The sequence below is a fragment of the Rissa tridactyla genome, chromosome Z (genome assembly GCF_028500815.1).
Source record: "Rissa tridactyla isolate bRisTri1 chromosome Z, bRisTri1.patW.cur.20221130, whole genome shotgun sequence".
NCBI classification, from domain to species: Eukaryota; Metazoa; Chordata; class Aves; order Charadriiformes; family Laridae; genus Rissa; species Rissa tridactyla.
Genome location: NC_071497.1, coordinates 28,617,063 through 28,631,323, shown reverse-complemented (window position 1 = coordinate 28,631,323; position 14,261 = coordinate 28,617,063). Strand labels below are relative to the sequence as shown.

At 39.8% G+C, this 14,261-nt stretch overlaps 1 protein-coding gene across 6 annotated transcripts in view; it reads left to right on the top strand.

The window, feature by feature from the left end:
* The first annotated feature begins 371 nt into the window (after positions 1–371).
* Positions 372–14,261, top strand: part of FAM174A (family with sequence similarity 174 member A) — a 45,326-nt gene continuing 31,436 nt past the window's right edge. For 4 of the 6 annotated variants that reach the window (XR_008463774.1, XR_008463775.1, XM_054185365.1 and 1 more), the window contains exons 1-2: positions 372–725; positions 7,808–7,942. Coding sequence is in view for 2 of the 6 variants with exons in the window: in XM_054185365.1 (XP_054041340.1) it covers positions 430–725; positions 7,808–7,942 (431 nt within the window). In the remaining 4 variants the exon portion in view is untranslated. Of the gene's footprint in view, positions 726–7,807; positions 7,943–8,048; positions 8,162–14,261 lie in introns of all 6 variants that reach the window. The other 2 variants (XR_008463776.1, XR_008463777.1) reach the window with 1 other exon arrangement.

The window sequence follows — 14,261 nt, the reverse complement described above, 5'->3', positions numbered from 1 at the left end:
CCACATCCCGCCATAACGACCGAGAAAACCCACATCCCACACCAGCTTGGCCTACTGAAGCCACCCCCAAGCTCTGAAAGCCAGAGCACCGGCCACCGGGCGGGAGGCAGAGCCGGCGGCCGTAGGGGCTGCCACCCCACCCCACGCAGCCCTGGTCCACGCAGGCCCCCGCGGGGCGCGGCAGCCCAAGCGCTGCCGGCGAGGTCCCGGGCGTCCGTAAGGAATCCGCGCCCACTCCCACCCTCCGGCTCCCCCCGCGCCCCGCCCTGCGCCGGGCGGGCCGGCAGCCGGCAGCCGGGCGGGCCGAACCGCCGGCGCTTCCATGGCAGCGGCGGGCGACGAGAAATCGCGCTTCCGGTTCCGGCGGCCAGACGGCGGCAGGGGCCGGCCGCGCTTAGGCCGCGGCGGGCGGCAGGGGGAGAAGGCGAGATGTGGACGCCGCCGCCGCTGCTGCCCTGGCTCCTGGCGGGGCTGCTGCTGGCCGCCCGTTGCGGGGAGGCCACGGCGGCGGCCCGTCCTCCCCCGGGTGCCGCCACAGCCTTCCCGCGCCCCACGGAGGTGGCCGGCGGGGCTGCCACGCGAAGCAGCAGCAGCAGCAGCAGCAGCCGCTTGTCTGAGGTGTCGGCGCCGCCCGAGCAGGGCCAGCCCATGACCCAGCGCGCCCTGTCCGTGCTGGTGCTGGCCAGCGCCGCCCTCATCGTCTACTTCGTGATCCGGACCGTGCGGTGAGGGCGGGGGACGCGCCGGATGGAGGCAGGCGGGCGGGGGCCGGGGCCGGGGCCGGCCGGTTGTGGTGGCTGTCGGGGTCCCCTCGGTTCCTGGGTGCGATACCTCTCGGCGGGGTATTCCGGCCCCCTCCTGTTTCCTTCAGGTGGACTCGTCACCGCTGACGTCCCTTGGTCCACCTGAACTTAATTTTGTACATTCTGTGGGTTGCTGTTGTTCTGCTTGCAAACTTCTGTCTCGCTGAGCTACCGAATTTGACCATCTCCACCTCTTTGTCAGTAAACATATTTCTTTTCTGCGTTCGACTGACTGCATAACTCTTTGTGCTTTTGTGGTTAATTACAGTGTTTGTCTCTGCGTTTTGTTGTCCGTGCAGTTTTACTTGCTCTCTCTCATACCTAAACTGGGAACTCTTTCTGGGCAAGGCCCAAATGTGTGATTATGCATGAAGCACATTCATTACACAGCAAGGTCTCTATGTACTTTTCATTGTAGTTGGATATATTGGTGGTTAGTGTGAAGTACCTTCAACGTTTATTCCAGAAAGGTGGTTGAAAGACGGTGGTGTGTGTGGGGCAGTTAATGAGACCTGCAGTCCAAGTGAGCTAGGATATCCTGATTGCTCCATAGCTCTTACAGATCACTCTTGAGTAGCATTCAATCTTATTTTCATTGGAATGCATATCTCAATGATACTATATCTTAAAGGAAATGGCATAATCTTTTAAGCAAGTGAAAATGGACAAGAGCATTTCTCAGTGTTCCTGTTCCTCCTAACAGGAGCCTTTTGGATTTGGAGTTCTCAGTAGTACGTGGAAAGGCCAAATAAATAAATAAGAGTTTCTCATTGCAGGAGCTGGAGAAGGAAATTCTCATCTACTACCATTGTTTTCTGGATAAGTGGCAATTATTTTATATTCTATGTTTTGGCTTGTTATAGAAATATATAATGAAATAGAACTGTGTCCAGTTCTGGGCTCCCCGGTTCAAGAAGGACAGGGAACTGCTGGAGAGGGTGCAGCAAAGGGCTACCGAGATGATTAGGGGACTGGAACATCTCTCTTATGAAGAAAGGCTGAGCGATTTGGGTCTTTTCAGTCTGGAAAAAAGAAGACTGAGGAGGGATCTTATCAATGCTTATAAATTCTTAAAGGGTGGGTGTCAGGAGGATGGGGCCAGGCTCTTTTCAGTGGTGCCCAGCGACAGGACAAGAGGTAACAGGCACAAACTTGAGCATAGGAAGTTCCATCTCAATGTGAGAAGGAACTTCTTTACTTTGAGGGTGGTAGAGCACTGGAAGAGGCTGCCCAGAGAGGTGGTGGAGTCTCCATCTCTGGAGACATTCCAAAACCGCCCTGGACACGTTCCTGTGCAACCTGCTGTAGGTGACCCTGCTCTGGCAGGGGGCTTGGACTAGGTGATCTCCAGAGGTGCCCTTCAACCCCTACCATTCTGTGATTCTCTGTAATTTAAGATTATTGAAAAGATTTTTAATCTTTGAAAAATTGAAAAGATTTTAAAATATTGTGAGCATTTTTGCAGCTTTATGCTGTGTAATGAGATCTCCCAGAACAAGGCTTCTCGTTTCCTCTGGGACCCCATCATTCTGTGATTCTGTGTAATGTTGCTGTTCCGCATTTGAACCTGAAGCGCTGTATTCTAGGCACTATTGTAAACAGGAAGGTCAAACCTCATGTTATTCTTTTGTAATTCTTCTGCATCTTTCTGCTGCATCTTGCTTCTGGAGTTTGGAATAGATGAAGAACATGCTTTTAAATTTTAACTTGTGGCTGAAATATTTTTGGCAAGGGTTGTATAAAAAAATTTAAGATTTAGGTACAAACCTCCTAGTTTCCTTTTGAAAAAATTTAGAAACTTTCAACAAGGTGACCCACCTAGTGAGGAAAGTAGTGGATGTAGCTTTTCTGGATTTTAGTAAGGCTTTCGATAGTGTCCCTCACAGCATCCTTCTGGACAAGTTGTCCAACTGTGAGATGAGCAGGTACGTGGTGCTCTGGGTGATGGACAGCTTGAACAGCTCAAAGGGTTGTAGTGAATGGGGCTACATCTGTCTGATGGCCAATCACCAGTGCTGTTCGTCAGGGCTTAGTTCTAGTGCCAGTTCTGTTCATATTTTTATCAGTGATCCGGAGGCAAGACTTGAATGTACCATTAGTATGTTTGCTGATGGTACAAATCTGAGAGGTGGTGTTGATTCTCTTGAGGGACAAGAGGCCTTGTAGAGGGATCTAGATAGATTGGAGCAATCAGAAGCGATTAATGGGATGAAATTTAATAAGTTCAAATGCTGGATTCTGCACCTAGGACATATTAATGCCAGGCACAAGTAGAATTGGGAGAGGAGTGGCTGGAGAGCAGCCCTGCAGAAAGGGAATCTGCAGGTGCTGGTTGGCAGCAGGCTCAATAGGAGTCATCAGTGTGCCCTGGCAGCCAGGAGGGCAAACCCCATCCTGGGGTGCATCAAACATGGTATGATCAGCTGGACAAAAGGGGTGATTGTCCTGATGTATTCAGCGTTGGTGCAGCCTCACCTGGCATACTGTGTGCAGTTGGGAGCTCCACAATTTAAAAACAATGCTAAGGTACTCTAATGCATCCTGAGTAGGGCCGCAGAGCTGGTGGAAGGGCTGGAAGGCATGTGCTGTGAGGAGTGGGTTTGTCTAGCTTTGAGAAAAGGAGCTTAAGTGGTCACCTCATTGCTCTCTACAGCTCCCTGAGGAGGGGAAGTGGAGAGGGAGGTGCTGATCTCTTCTGCCCAGCATCCAGTGATAGGATGTGTGGGAATGGCTCAAAGCTGCGCCAGGGGAGGTTTAGACTGGACATTAAGAAGCATTTCTTTACCGAGAGGGTGCTCAAACACGGGAACCGCCTTCCTAAAGAGGTGGTTGATGCCCCAAGTCTGTCAGTGTTTAAGAGGCATTTGGACAATGGCCTTAATGATATGCTGTAACTTTTGTTCAGCCCTGAAGTGGTCAGGCAGTTGGACCGGATGGTTTTTGTAGGTCCCTTCCAACTGAAATATTCTAGTCTAGTCTAGCTTAATATATACACACTCTTCAGCTTTATTTATTCACAGGAAAGATCTGTAATTTTAAAATCAAAAATAACATTTTTCAAGTTCTGGTAAAGAGTACCTGGGAAATGTGGCTATTCTCTGCTGAGATACCTTTAGCCAAAGTTTTGCTTGACTCAGGAAGGTAGCAATGTCTTCCTTTATCAAGTCTATACATTCTGATAAAAGTATGACTTTTCTGTTTTCAGAGTCATGGGACTTTCTTTGAAAATGGTGCCCTGAAAATATGTTTTCTAGGAAATCTTGTGCAAGCTGATACAACTTTGCTAATGTGGCTAACTCTTAACTTCTCTTCACACAGGAGGTGAATTTTGGTTGGGAATGGTTATATAAACTATAGCAATCTCCCATCAGCCTTCTCAAATGATACTGCTGATGGTGTAATTTCTTTGTCAGGAAAAAAAAAAATAATTTCATTTCTACTTTTAGGTGGGGACTTGTTTTAACCCTCTGATTATAAAGGTTGGGCTGCTTGCACCTCTCCTTCTCCTGCTACACTAAGAAGCTTATTTTGGGAGGTATTGTCAAGAGCTGTGACAATTGAAACTGACAGTCACAGTGTGGCAGAGGCTGGCAGGCAGCTCTGGAAATTATCTTGCTCAATTTCCTGCTCTCAGCAGGGTCACCCACAGCAGGTTGCTCACCTCTTATCCCGTTGAGGTTTTAATATCTGTAATGATGCAGATTCTGCAGCCTCTCTGGGCATCGTGTTCCTGTGTTTTACCACTCTCACAGTAGGATAGTATTATTATTGTTTTTTGTTGATGATGTTACTGTTTTTTGGTTTTCTCCAATCCCATTGGTGAAAAAAGTTTTCATTGTAGTGAAACCTTAGTCTTTTTCTAGAGTCCCTTGGACTGGAGGTCTTGCTTGCACACAAAATCCTTTAATGGAAAGGTACCTTGCTCTGTTGCTTTTTGCTTAGTAATGATTCTTCTGTCACTGTTTGGTGCAGATGTGTTCAGAAGAGGTTTGTATTTGATAGATCAGGTGAGCATTCAAAAAACTTACAGATATGTAATTGAGAATACCTCTTTTGTACAAGGAAGTTCTAGGATCTAAGCTAACGTTTAACTACCTGAGAAGACTGAGATTTTGAGTTTTCTATCAGTGGTCAGTTTTGAAGTTGTATCTCCTGGAAAAGGAGGTCACATGTTATGTAGTGTCTGTTTTTCCCCTTACTCTCTGGGGTTTTTTAACTCTTCCCACCCTCCCAAGTCCCTTGCAGTTTTATGTTTCTTTAGGCACTGGGTGTTCTTTAAATTTGATCTGTTGTTTTGCTGCAATTCTCATTTTCTTAACATGCTTCCTGCCTTTTCTTTTTTTCAACCAACATTTCTTTGTTTCTTTTGTGTAGGTCTCCTCTTGTTTTAACAGTCTATTATCTATGACATCTCTGATGTTAGTCAGATAATATCAGTTCATATTTTCTTGTGGATTCCTGTACTGCTGTTAGCTGTATTCAAGGAAGGAGTGGGACTGAGCATGTCGGAGTATAACATTAACTTTTTATGTACTTTTAAATCCATTTTCATAACTTTATCTTATTAGACCCCCAAGGTATCCATAGTAACTACAATGATAAAAATTATCCCTGTTAAGTTTGTGAGAGGCATAGAGAGCGCTACTGACTTTAATGAAATTGGGATTTTTTCCTAGGTTTTCTTACTAACAGTCACAGGGTAAAATTCTCTAAGTTTAGTTTTTGGTAACACTTATGACACTGTTCTAGTGTCATAGTTATGACTATATATACATGTTCCATAAGTGTCTCCAGTATTGTTTTAGCTTTAGTCTTTTGACTAATCTGTATATAGAGAAAGTTTTCGTGTCACAAGTAATTCTTTTATCCGTTTTTCAGCAACATTCGTTTGAACCTAGAAATTTGTGGCAGCCTTGTGATAGGATTTTTTTGCATTATGTGCAATGTGGACATTTGCTATGACCGTCTTAGGTTATTCTTGACTCACTTTCCTTTTTACACCACTAAATATAATAAGTAAAGTGTATAGTGAGAGTGACAGAAATATTGACTATAAAAATAGCATGAACTGACTGTCCATTTCCTATTTTATTTGTGTTTAAAATAATTTCTAGTCTGTTAGAATATCTGAGTGCTTATCCTAGTGCCAATTGCTTAGCTTCTACTTTAATAAAAACAAAAGAAAAGACAGTAGTTATAAAACTACATATATATAAAAAAATAAAATTATATATATAAAAAAAATATATTTTTCATCACACTATCATCTTAAAGGTTTAGAATTTTCTTCTAGTTGGTGCTTTGAAGTATGCAGCTTCGTTCTATGATGAGGACTAAAGGCCAGATGAAATGAAGGAAGTTTGTCTTGAAACAAAAGGTGAAATAAGTGTCTTTGTTATTAGCTTTAAACAGTAAAGTTAGGTACTTCAAGTTGTGCTAAAGCACCCACGTGCCTGGCATAACAGTTGCTGCTGCTTCAAATCATAGTTGAGGGTGGAGGAAATGATCATCCTGATTATTTCTTTTTTAGAATATCAGAAGTTGGAGCACCTTGAAGAAGGGTCTGTGTTTTATACATCCTAACAAGGTTATATTTGCTTCTCAGTTCCAAAGGGAGGTCTGATTCGCTGCAGTGTAGTCTAAACCAAGACTGGATGCTGCTGTGTGTTCTTTCAAAGTTGCCCTGGTGTGAAAAGGTGAATGATTTTCCAAGAAGCATATTTTAAAAAAATTATTTAAGCACACCAGAGTTCAGGACAATCTGAAGCTGAGAGTCTCAACATTGTATTTGCTCTCTCTTACAAGGTGGTTGAAGTGGTGCCTGAGTCTGGGGCAGAGAGGTGTAATGCACAGTATAATAGTAGTAGTGTATATTATATGTAGTAGCATAATACGTTATACATACGTTATCTTATTAGATCTGAAATATCCAGTATTCAGAATATCAGAAGTTCCTGAATGTTGTAAACACCCTTCGTAGGCACCTAGCTTGGGTTGTGTCAGTTCTGGAGTTTCTAAAGGAAGGACCTCTATCACCTTTGAGTTTAGCACTAAATGATTCTTTTTTTTTTTTTTTTTAAAGTGCAATAGCTTTCATGTAGCTGCTGTTTGCTAGTATACAGTAGCTGAAAGAGACTGTCAGCATTTTGTAAACAGATGCCTTTGCATCGTGTTTTCTGAGTGGCTAGTGATCTGAGTTCCCCATCCTCAAAGACTTGAGCAAGGCATATTCGATGTGTATAGGAGTAGTTCTGCAGAGCCAAACGGAACAGTTCAGTGTGCATGGGGCTTACGTGGGACCCAGGCCCGCGCAGAGGAGCTGTGGGAAGTGATAAAAGCAGATGCGGTCTGTTCATCTGCGATAAGAACTGTGCCTTAATCCTGAAATGTGAATCACTGCCTCTTCCTTCCGCATTTTGTGAAGCATACAAGACATTGACTCTATAAGTTCTCTCTTACTCCAAAGCGTAATCACAAACAATGTTTTTAACTGGATAGCTACAAAAGACTTCACAAATAATAATAAGTTTTGATGCCACCCATGACTTGTGTTACATCTTTGCTATAGCTTTGTTGAGATTCTCTCTGATTTGATCTGTTGTTCTGTAGAGATGCATAAAACACATAAAGAATATGTAGCAGGACAATTTTTTTTTCTCATTGTGGGATCTGATAGCAATATGCTTTTTTAATGTATTCTCACCTGGCTCTTGCATTTAGCTACCAAGTGCATGTATAGGCTTTTTGTACTCACTACAGTAATTCTGTACAAAACCACAGAGTATATTCTTATTGGCCTTAATCATTTCATGTAAACTGTTGACACTGTCTGACCTCTGAATTTCATACAGCTAAGCGTGTACACTTTACATATGCTAAGCTTTTTTTAAAAATTTTATGATAAGTATCAATATAGCTGTGTTTTAAAGCATAGGTTTTTTACATTGTGGAATAGAAAGTAGAGAAGTATTTATGGAACTTAAATGTTTTAAAATACATTTCAGGCTTAGAAGGCGAAACAGAAAAACCCGAAGATATGGAGTTTTGGATACAAACATAGAAAACATGGAGCTGACTCCATTAGAACAAGATGATGATGATGACGATACAACACTATTTGATGCCAATCATCCTCGAAGGTTTGTATATAGAAGCCAAATGTACTTCTAGCAATAGAAGTGAAGGAGTGTGGATGATAAGCAGTTTCACTGAGAAAGCTCACTACTGTGTTTCATATGCATGTAGTTGGAGAAGGGATGTCAAGATCACTTGAATTTTAAATGGGCAAGAATTTAGTGGGCAAGAAGATAAACACCGTTTGTCTTCAGCATGTGAGTTCCAGAGAAATGGAGAGGAAGGTACGATATTTTTGTTACAAATACAGTGTCATTATTGAAGCTTATGTTAAAGTCAACAACTAGCTTTTCCTTTCTCTTATCTTTTTTTTTTTTAATATTTTTTTTATTTTGGAGGCTCCTTATTTTTTCCTGTGTATTCTCTCCTATGATCCTATGAGTTCTGCTTTCAGAAGCTCCATTCTGCTTTCTCATTGCTAAATTGGTCAGCAGTTGATGATCCTGCACCAAGGTTTAGATTTGATACTGCCACATAGAAAGTTTCATATTCTTAAGTCACTCTCGGAAACTATGTAGATACGGGAAAATTTTGTTATATTTCCTTACTGACCTTGCACTTAAACATTATGATCAATTCAAAGTTAAACTTATGCAATTCAAACTTAAAAAAAATTTCCTTACTGAATAATGCCATCACAGTGCACAAGCAAAGACGTAGTAAAAATTTTTGGTAGAATTGTCATAGTGAGGACTGCTGTCAAGTATCAGAAGAGATAAAATGATGAATTCTGCCAGCCACAGATAGTAATTGATTCAATACTGTTTAATGTGAAACTGAATGTAAGTCTCAAGCAAAGCAATTCAACAAATGCAATACATAATGTCTCAAAAGTATTAGAGTAATGAGTCAGATGTTCTGCTGTTTATCAGGAAACAATGTTGGATGAAGTTCTGGAACTTGACGTGAAAGGTTCAGTCTTTTTTAACTTTATCTCCTTAGAGGGAATCTTTCAGATTAAATTTTTTTCATAAGTCAAAGTCGCTGTTTCCTTTTTCTCTCCCCCCATATATTAGAAGAAACCGGTTGGAGTATTTCCACTTACCGCTCCTCTGTATTAGAGGAGTTATCCCATGTTACTAGTCTTGTTCCAGTGTAAATTATGACTATTATGTAATGGGTAATTGCCACATTATATCCAGGAATTCCCTTGATGTCTTTCCTAGGTCTTCTAACTTCTCTTGTAACTCAGCATACTTAGATTTTGTGGTATTTGATGTCCAGTTAACGTGATATTCCTCATAAGTGTTTATTTAAAGGAGTATCAAGTAACCTTTTTACTAGGAATGAACAAGATAATACGGCTAGTCCTCATTAACAAACAGTATTATAGAATTAACAGCAGTATCGTTGTATTCATGTTATAGAGGTTACTTCATACTCTTGTATCCTTATTTGCAGATTAAGCATGGTTGTATTTGTTGTTAAGCTTCAAGGATCTGATTATATCTCAAAAGCAGTATTTTATCTAAAGTGACTATATTATTAATGTGTTAAATAGGTATATCTACTGTGTCTTCTAGACCAGAGGAGGCTGTGTTAATAAGTGATATCAAAATATGTGTCTTATGCATGTAGATAAGTGTTCTAATTTTTTTGATTGCTTATAATAACTTCCAATTTACCTATTTTGGAAATTTCAGGGGGATTCTATTAAGCTTTTCAGAAACTGAACTTTTTCAATAGCATGCGTCTCTTAACCCTACTCTTACTTTAGTAGGTTGCTGTCTAAATTTAATGAACGTTCTCAGATAAATCTGAAATTCCTAGCTTGAAGCTTGCTGTATATTAAGATAAACAAGGTTGTATTTTTCAAGTCTGAAGTTACAAAACTGCCTCAAAGTGTCAAAGTGATTTTGTCTGTTCTTTAAATTTCTCTGCATACCTTAAAATAGTAGCAATGAAAACCCTAGAGGGAAGGTTCACTAAAATAATATCAGAGGTTTCAGAGGGCGCATTTATGATTTTTTTTTTTTTCCCTGTATGTTTCTAAACATTCCAATTTGAGGGAGAAAAAATTTTTATTCAAGTATTTGATTGTAGAAGTATCTAAAACGCATAGTACTTTTAAAAATCCATTTCACAGTCATAGTCTTGCGGCGTCTTATGGAGTAACCAAAGTATGTAAAGCAGATAGATACTGTTCTTATCTGGTTTACCTGCTTCAGTTATTTCATTCTTGGATGTTTCATTCTTGTCCCTGACAGGATGTATAAACACAAAACGAAAGTGAAAACAGTAAGAAAAGGAAGGATGGTTGAGACTGAGGTCCTTATTTTTATTTTACTTTTCCCTTTTTGCCACACAAACATGGTAGAATGATGCTGGGATGTGTATATGCTTGTCAGCTGCCTGTCAATCTAAAGAGTCAAACCTGATAACTTCTGAAATCTAGCTACAGCCATACCAAGGATCCTATATATTTCTATCACAGTTATTCAATCAAGTAGAGCATATTCTATTCATTCCCCTTCAAAATTTACCTTGGAAACTCATGCTCAATGAAGTGGTTGTCTTATGGATTGCCCTACCTCTGGTCCCAATATGGATTTTGTGAAAGTATGTCCTAAATTAATGTTTTTGCCACTGCTGCTTTCTGTGGTTGAAATTAATTCGGTTTATGATTAAGAAATTAACTTGCAGTAGAGCAAACTCTTTATAACTATAGACAGCAGGCTTTGAACTGCACTTGCCCTTAACTGTGATAAATACAAAAAAAATCCCATTATTAGTGCTGTAGTTAGAGAAAAACAAACAAACAAAAAAACCAAAAAACCTCCCAAAAAAGCAACACAAAAAAAAACCCAAAAACCCACACCAGAAAAACTACCTGTCCTAATTTCCAGATACTCAGCCCCTCTTTAAATTGAAGTACTGCAGCAAGTCATCATTTAGTTTAGCAATACCAGACAATTTGGAAGTATTTGGAAGTAGATTATTGATCCAGACTATTTTAAAAGTAGTCCTTTGGATAACATATGGTACAGTTAGAATAATTAGTGGTGGTTCATTTAGCTGATGGCGTGGCTATCATAAGATAAAGCACGTATTTATTTTAATAGATACAATTCCTCACACACCGTAGTACTTGATTTTTAAAAGCATCAGCTTCATCTGAAAAAGCTATACCTGATGTTTTGATCAAAGTCCAAAGAGCCCAGAAAAGGTGGAGAAAGAAGTAGCATGTAATGTTTGAACATGTCATAGTCTGGAGTAAATACATAGAGTGATGCTACTTGTGGTGTAGGCATACCTTTATTTCTGCCCTATGGGGCTCCAGAATGTCCTAAAAGTTGAAGAGATAATAACGTCAATCTCTCAGTCAAACTGCAAGAAAAGTAATTGTATTGGAGTAACTGAGTAATCTAACCAAACTTAATTTCAACATGTTTCTGTTATCTTGCTGAGGAAACCTGACTAAGCAGATCAGAAGTAGTATCTTCAGAAGAGAATATAGATGATGAAGTAGAAGATGTTACTATTGTATCAAGATAGCTCAAAAGTAATCATAGAGTCGCTGAAGACACCTTGATGATAATGATACTCAGATATTCTCAGGAGATGTCATTACACTTTGTCCTGACACTTGCAGTAATTCAGAGGTATGATTGGTTGGAATTTTTTAAGGTAGCGTCAATATGCAGTTAGGCTTGGAGCAACTAATTGGAACAAGGAAGAGGGTCCTCTTTAGTGGTTTTTGAGTTTAGCCTTATGTTGAGTTTAGTCTTCCATTAAGTAAATCACAGGTGCAGTTGTGCTTAACTAAAGTCGACAGTCACCTTATTCAGTTCATAAGTTTCTTATCCTCATAACTCATAACGGGAGGCACTAAAAAAGTAAACGCAGTTACAGAAAATTCTAATCTATGTGTTCTGGTGTGTTCATATACATTTGTTACGGACAATAAATTATATAAGTATTGTTTTATGTGGAAGATAGTTGTATTTTTTCCTTCGTCTTTATGAACTGTTAATAGGCTGCACTAGTGTCCTCTCTGCTTTCATTTTTCTTGACTAAGACAATCAAGCTTTTTTAAAGGTCTACAGCACAGTATGCATGTGTTAGAAATCCCTGTAGGCTTGCTTTGGGTTAGCTGGTAAGTCTCTTTGACTTTCTCCAAGGCTAAGCAGAGAAACTTGCTTCTTTCCTAAAATCAGCATATCACTGTTAGTATACCGGTGTGCTACTACAGTTATTACTTCGAACGTTGCTGTTTTCTTTCACAGCTATGTGAAAAAAAAGTCCACAGTGCCCTCTGTTGTAACATGGATGCAATTTAAGTGTATTCCCACTGTTGTCATCGCACATGTAGCTAGTCTCTGTGCCTCTTCAGTTTGGGGCAGCCTATCGGAATGGGATGCTTTAGCCATTTTGTTCAATAGCACACTAGTGCATGTCAAAGTTTGAAATTCTAATCTTTGGTTTCCCACCATCCATCTTTACCTACATGTCAACTGACGTACAGTACCCTAATATCACATCTTTCTTTTCCAAAGGTGTATCAGACTAATAGTTTACAATCCTCATTAAATCACATCTACACACAGTAGATGCTGCACTGCAAAGCACAAGGAAAAGTGCTTACTCAGTTTTTGACAGCATTCCAGTTATGGAGTGCTACCAAGAGTTACCAAAGTTTGCATAGGAAGTCAGGAGCCTTGGAAGATTAAAATATATATAATCCATCATGCTAAAAACCCTTTTTTTTTTTTTTGTAAGTGAGCTGTTTCTCTATTTGGGAGGTTTAAATGAATGGAGTTTTATGGCACTTTGCCTCACAGTGATATGGTAACTGAGTTTTTACAGGCAAATTGAATAATAGAATGTTACATCTCTATGGGTTTTTTTTTTTAATAGTGTTTAATCTTCAAAAATATAGGCTAAGATTCCCCTTGAAACAGGGCATTTCAGATTAATGCATCTGTTTCTTCTGTTGTAGAGAAGTACGTGCCTTTCAGTGAAAGAACTTAATCTTAGAACCAGAGAAGGAGACTGCTTCATGGGAGGAATAAGAAGCAAGAGGGTATGCAAGTTGTGGGGTCTAATTTAATTTGTGTATATTATGGCATCCTTAATTTGTTGCAATAAATACTGTACCAATTTGTTGTACTTTTTTGTATATAGAGGATTCTAAATGTAAAGCCTACGGAGAGAGAGTGCACTAAAATGAAAAACTATTTGGAAAGGAGATTACTTTTAAAACAGGGTATTTTTTGCTTGTTACAAATCTTGTATACCATAAGTGTGGTATACACTTTTTCTACAGTAATCTGGAATGTTAACAAATTTTTTTTGCTGATATTAAACTGTAAGTAAACATAGCCTCTGTGGACTCCTCAGAATTGTTAGAACTTGATTTTAGTTGAGGAGATGCTTTATGCTTTACAAATAAAAAGCCAAACTACTGCCTTTTGTCTTGAGACTTTTTTTAAACTGAATTAACATGTTTTATGTAAGTGAACAAATAAAAACTCTTTACGGTGTTCCTGGCATTTAGCATGGTGCTTCAACATTGTAGATTTTAAGGATATTAATATAATCTTGTAAAACACAGTACTGCAACATCTTTTTGCTGTTAAGACTATTGATTACAACTATTGAGTGAATTTTTTTTGTGAGGTCCATTTTCAATTTGTGTGAAGAGATATTGTTCACCGACTTTAGGGTGCTGCTGGTGTAGTCCATGCCAAGTCAGCGTTCAGACCTGTGGTGAAGCAGAGATAAGACTTTAGTTCACCTTGTTTACTTTTGTACTCTTTGAACAATCTAGGTCAAATACTAAATTTGCTGTAACTCTAAAAAGAAAAAGTGACATCAGAAGCAGCTGTTACTATGATATGTGCAGTGATATTCATATGAATGTAGTTGGCATCCAGAAGTTACATTTCTTTTTTAGCTAGTGCCGTAAAAATTAATAGAACAAGCTTTAAGACCTAGAGGGCCTAATTTTTAAAAATATGTGTTGCAGTTCCACAGGAATCTTGATAATGCAGACAAAATGTTCAAATTCTAGTTCATTAAAATTACTGTGTAAATTTATTGATAATTCTGTATATATCTAGTATCAAGTCATAAACTTCCTATAGCAGTAGTGGTGTGGCTGGTTGTTTCCTGAAAGTTCCTGTGTTACGGGCTATGGGGAAAGCAGGATAATTTTTCCTGATACTTTAGACCACTCTCAGTGTTTGAACAAAATCAAAATACCTTGTTTGTCTTTGAAGTTATTTCTAAAGTGATGGCGTGGGGAGAGGGTCTACTGTAGCCTTTCTTAACCCTGTAGCAGCCGATTTGCTGTACTGAAATGTACTTACTTACCCTGGTAAC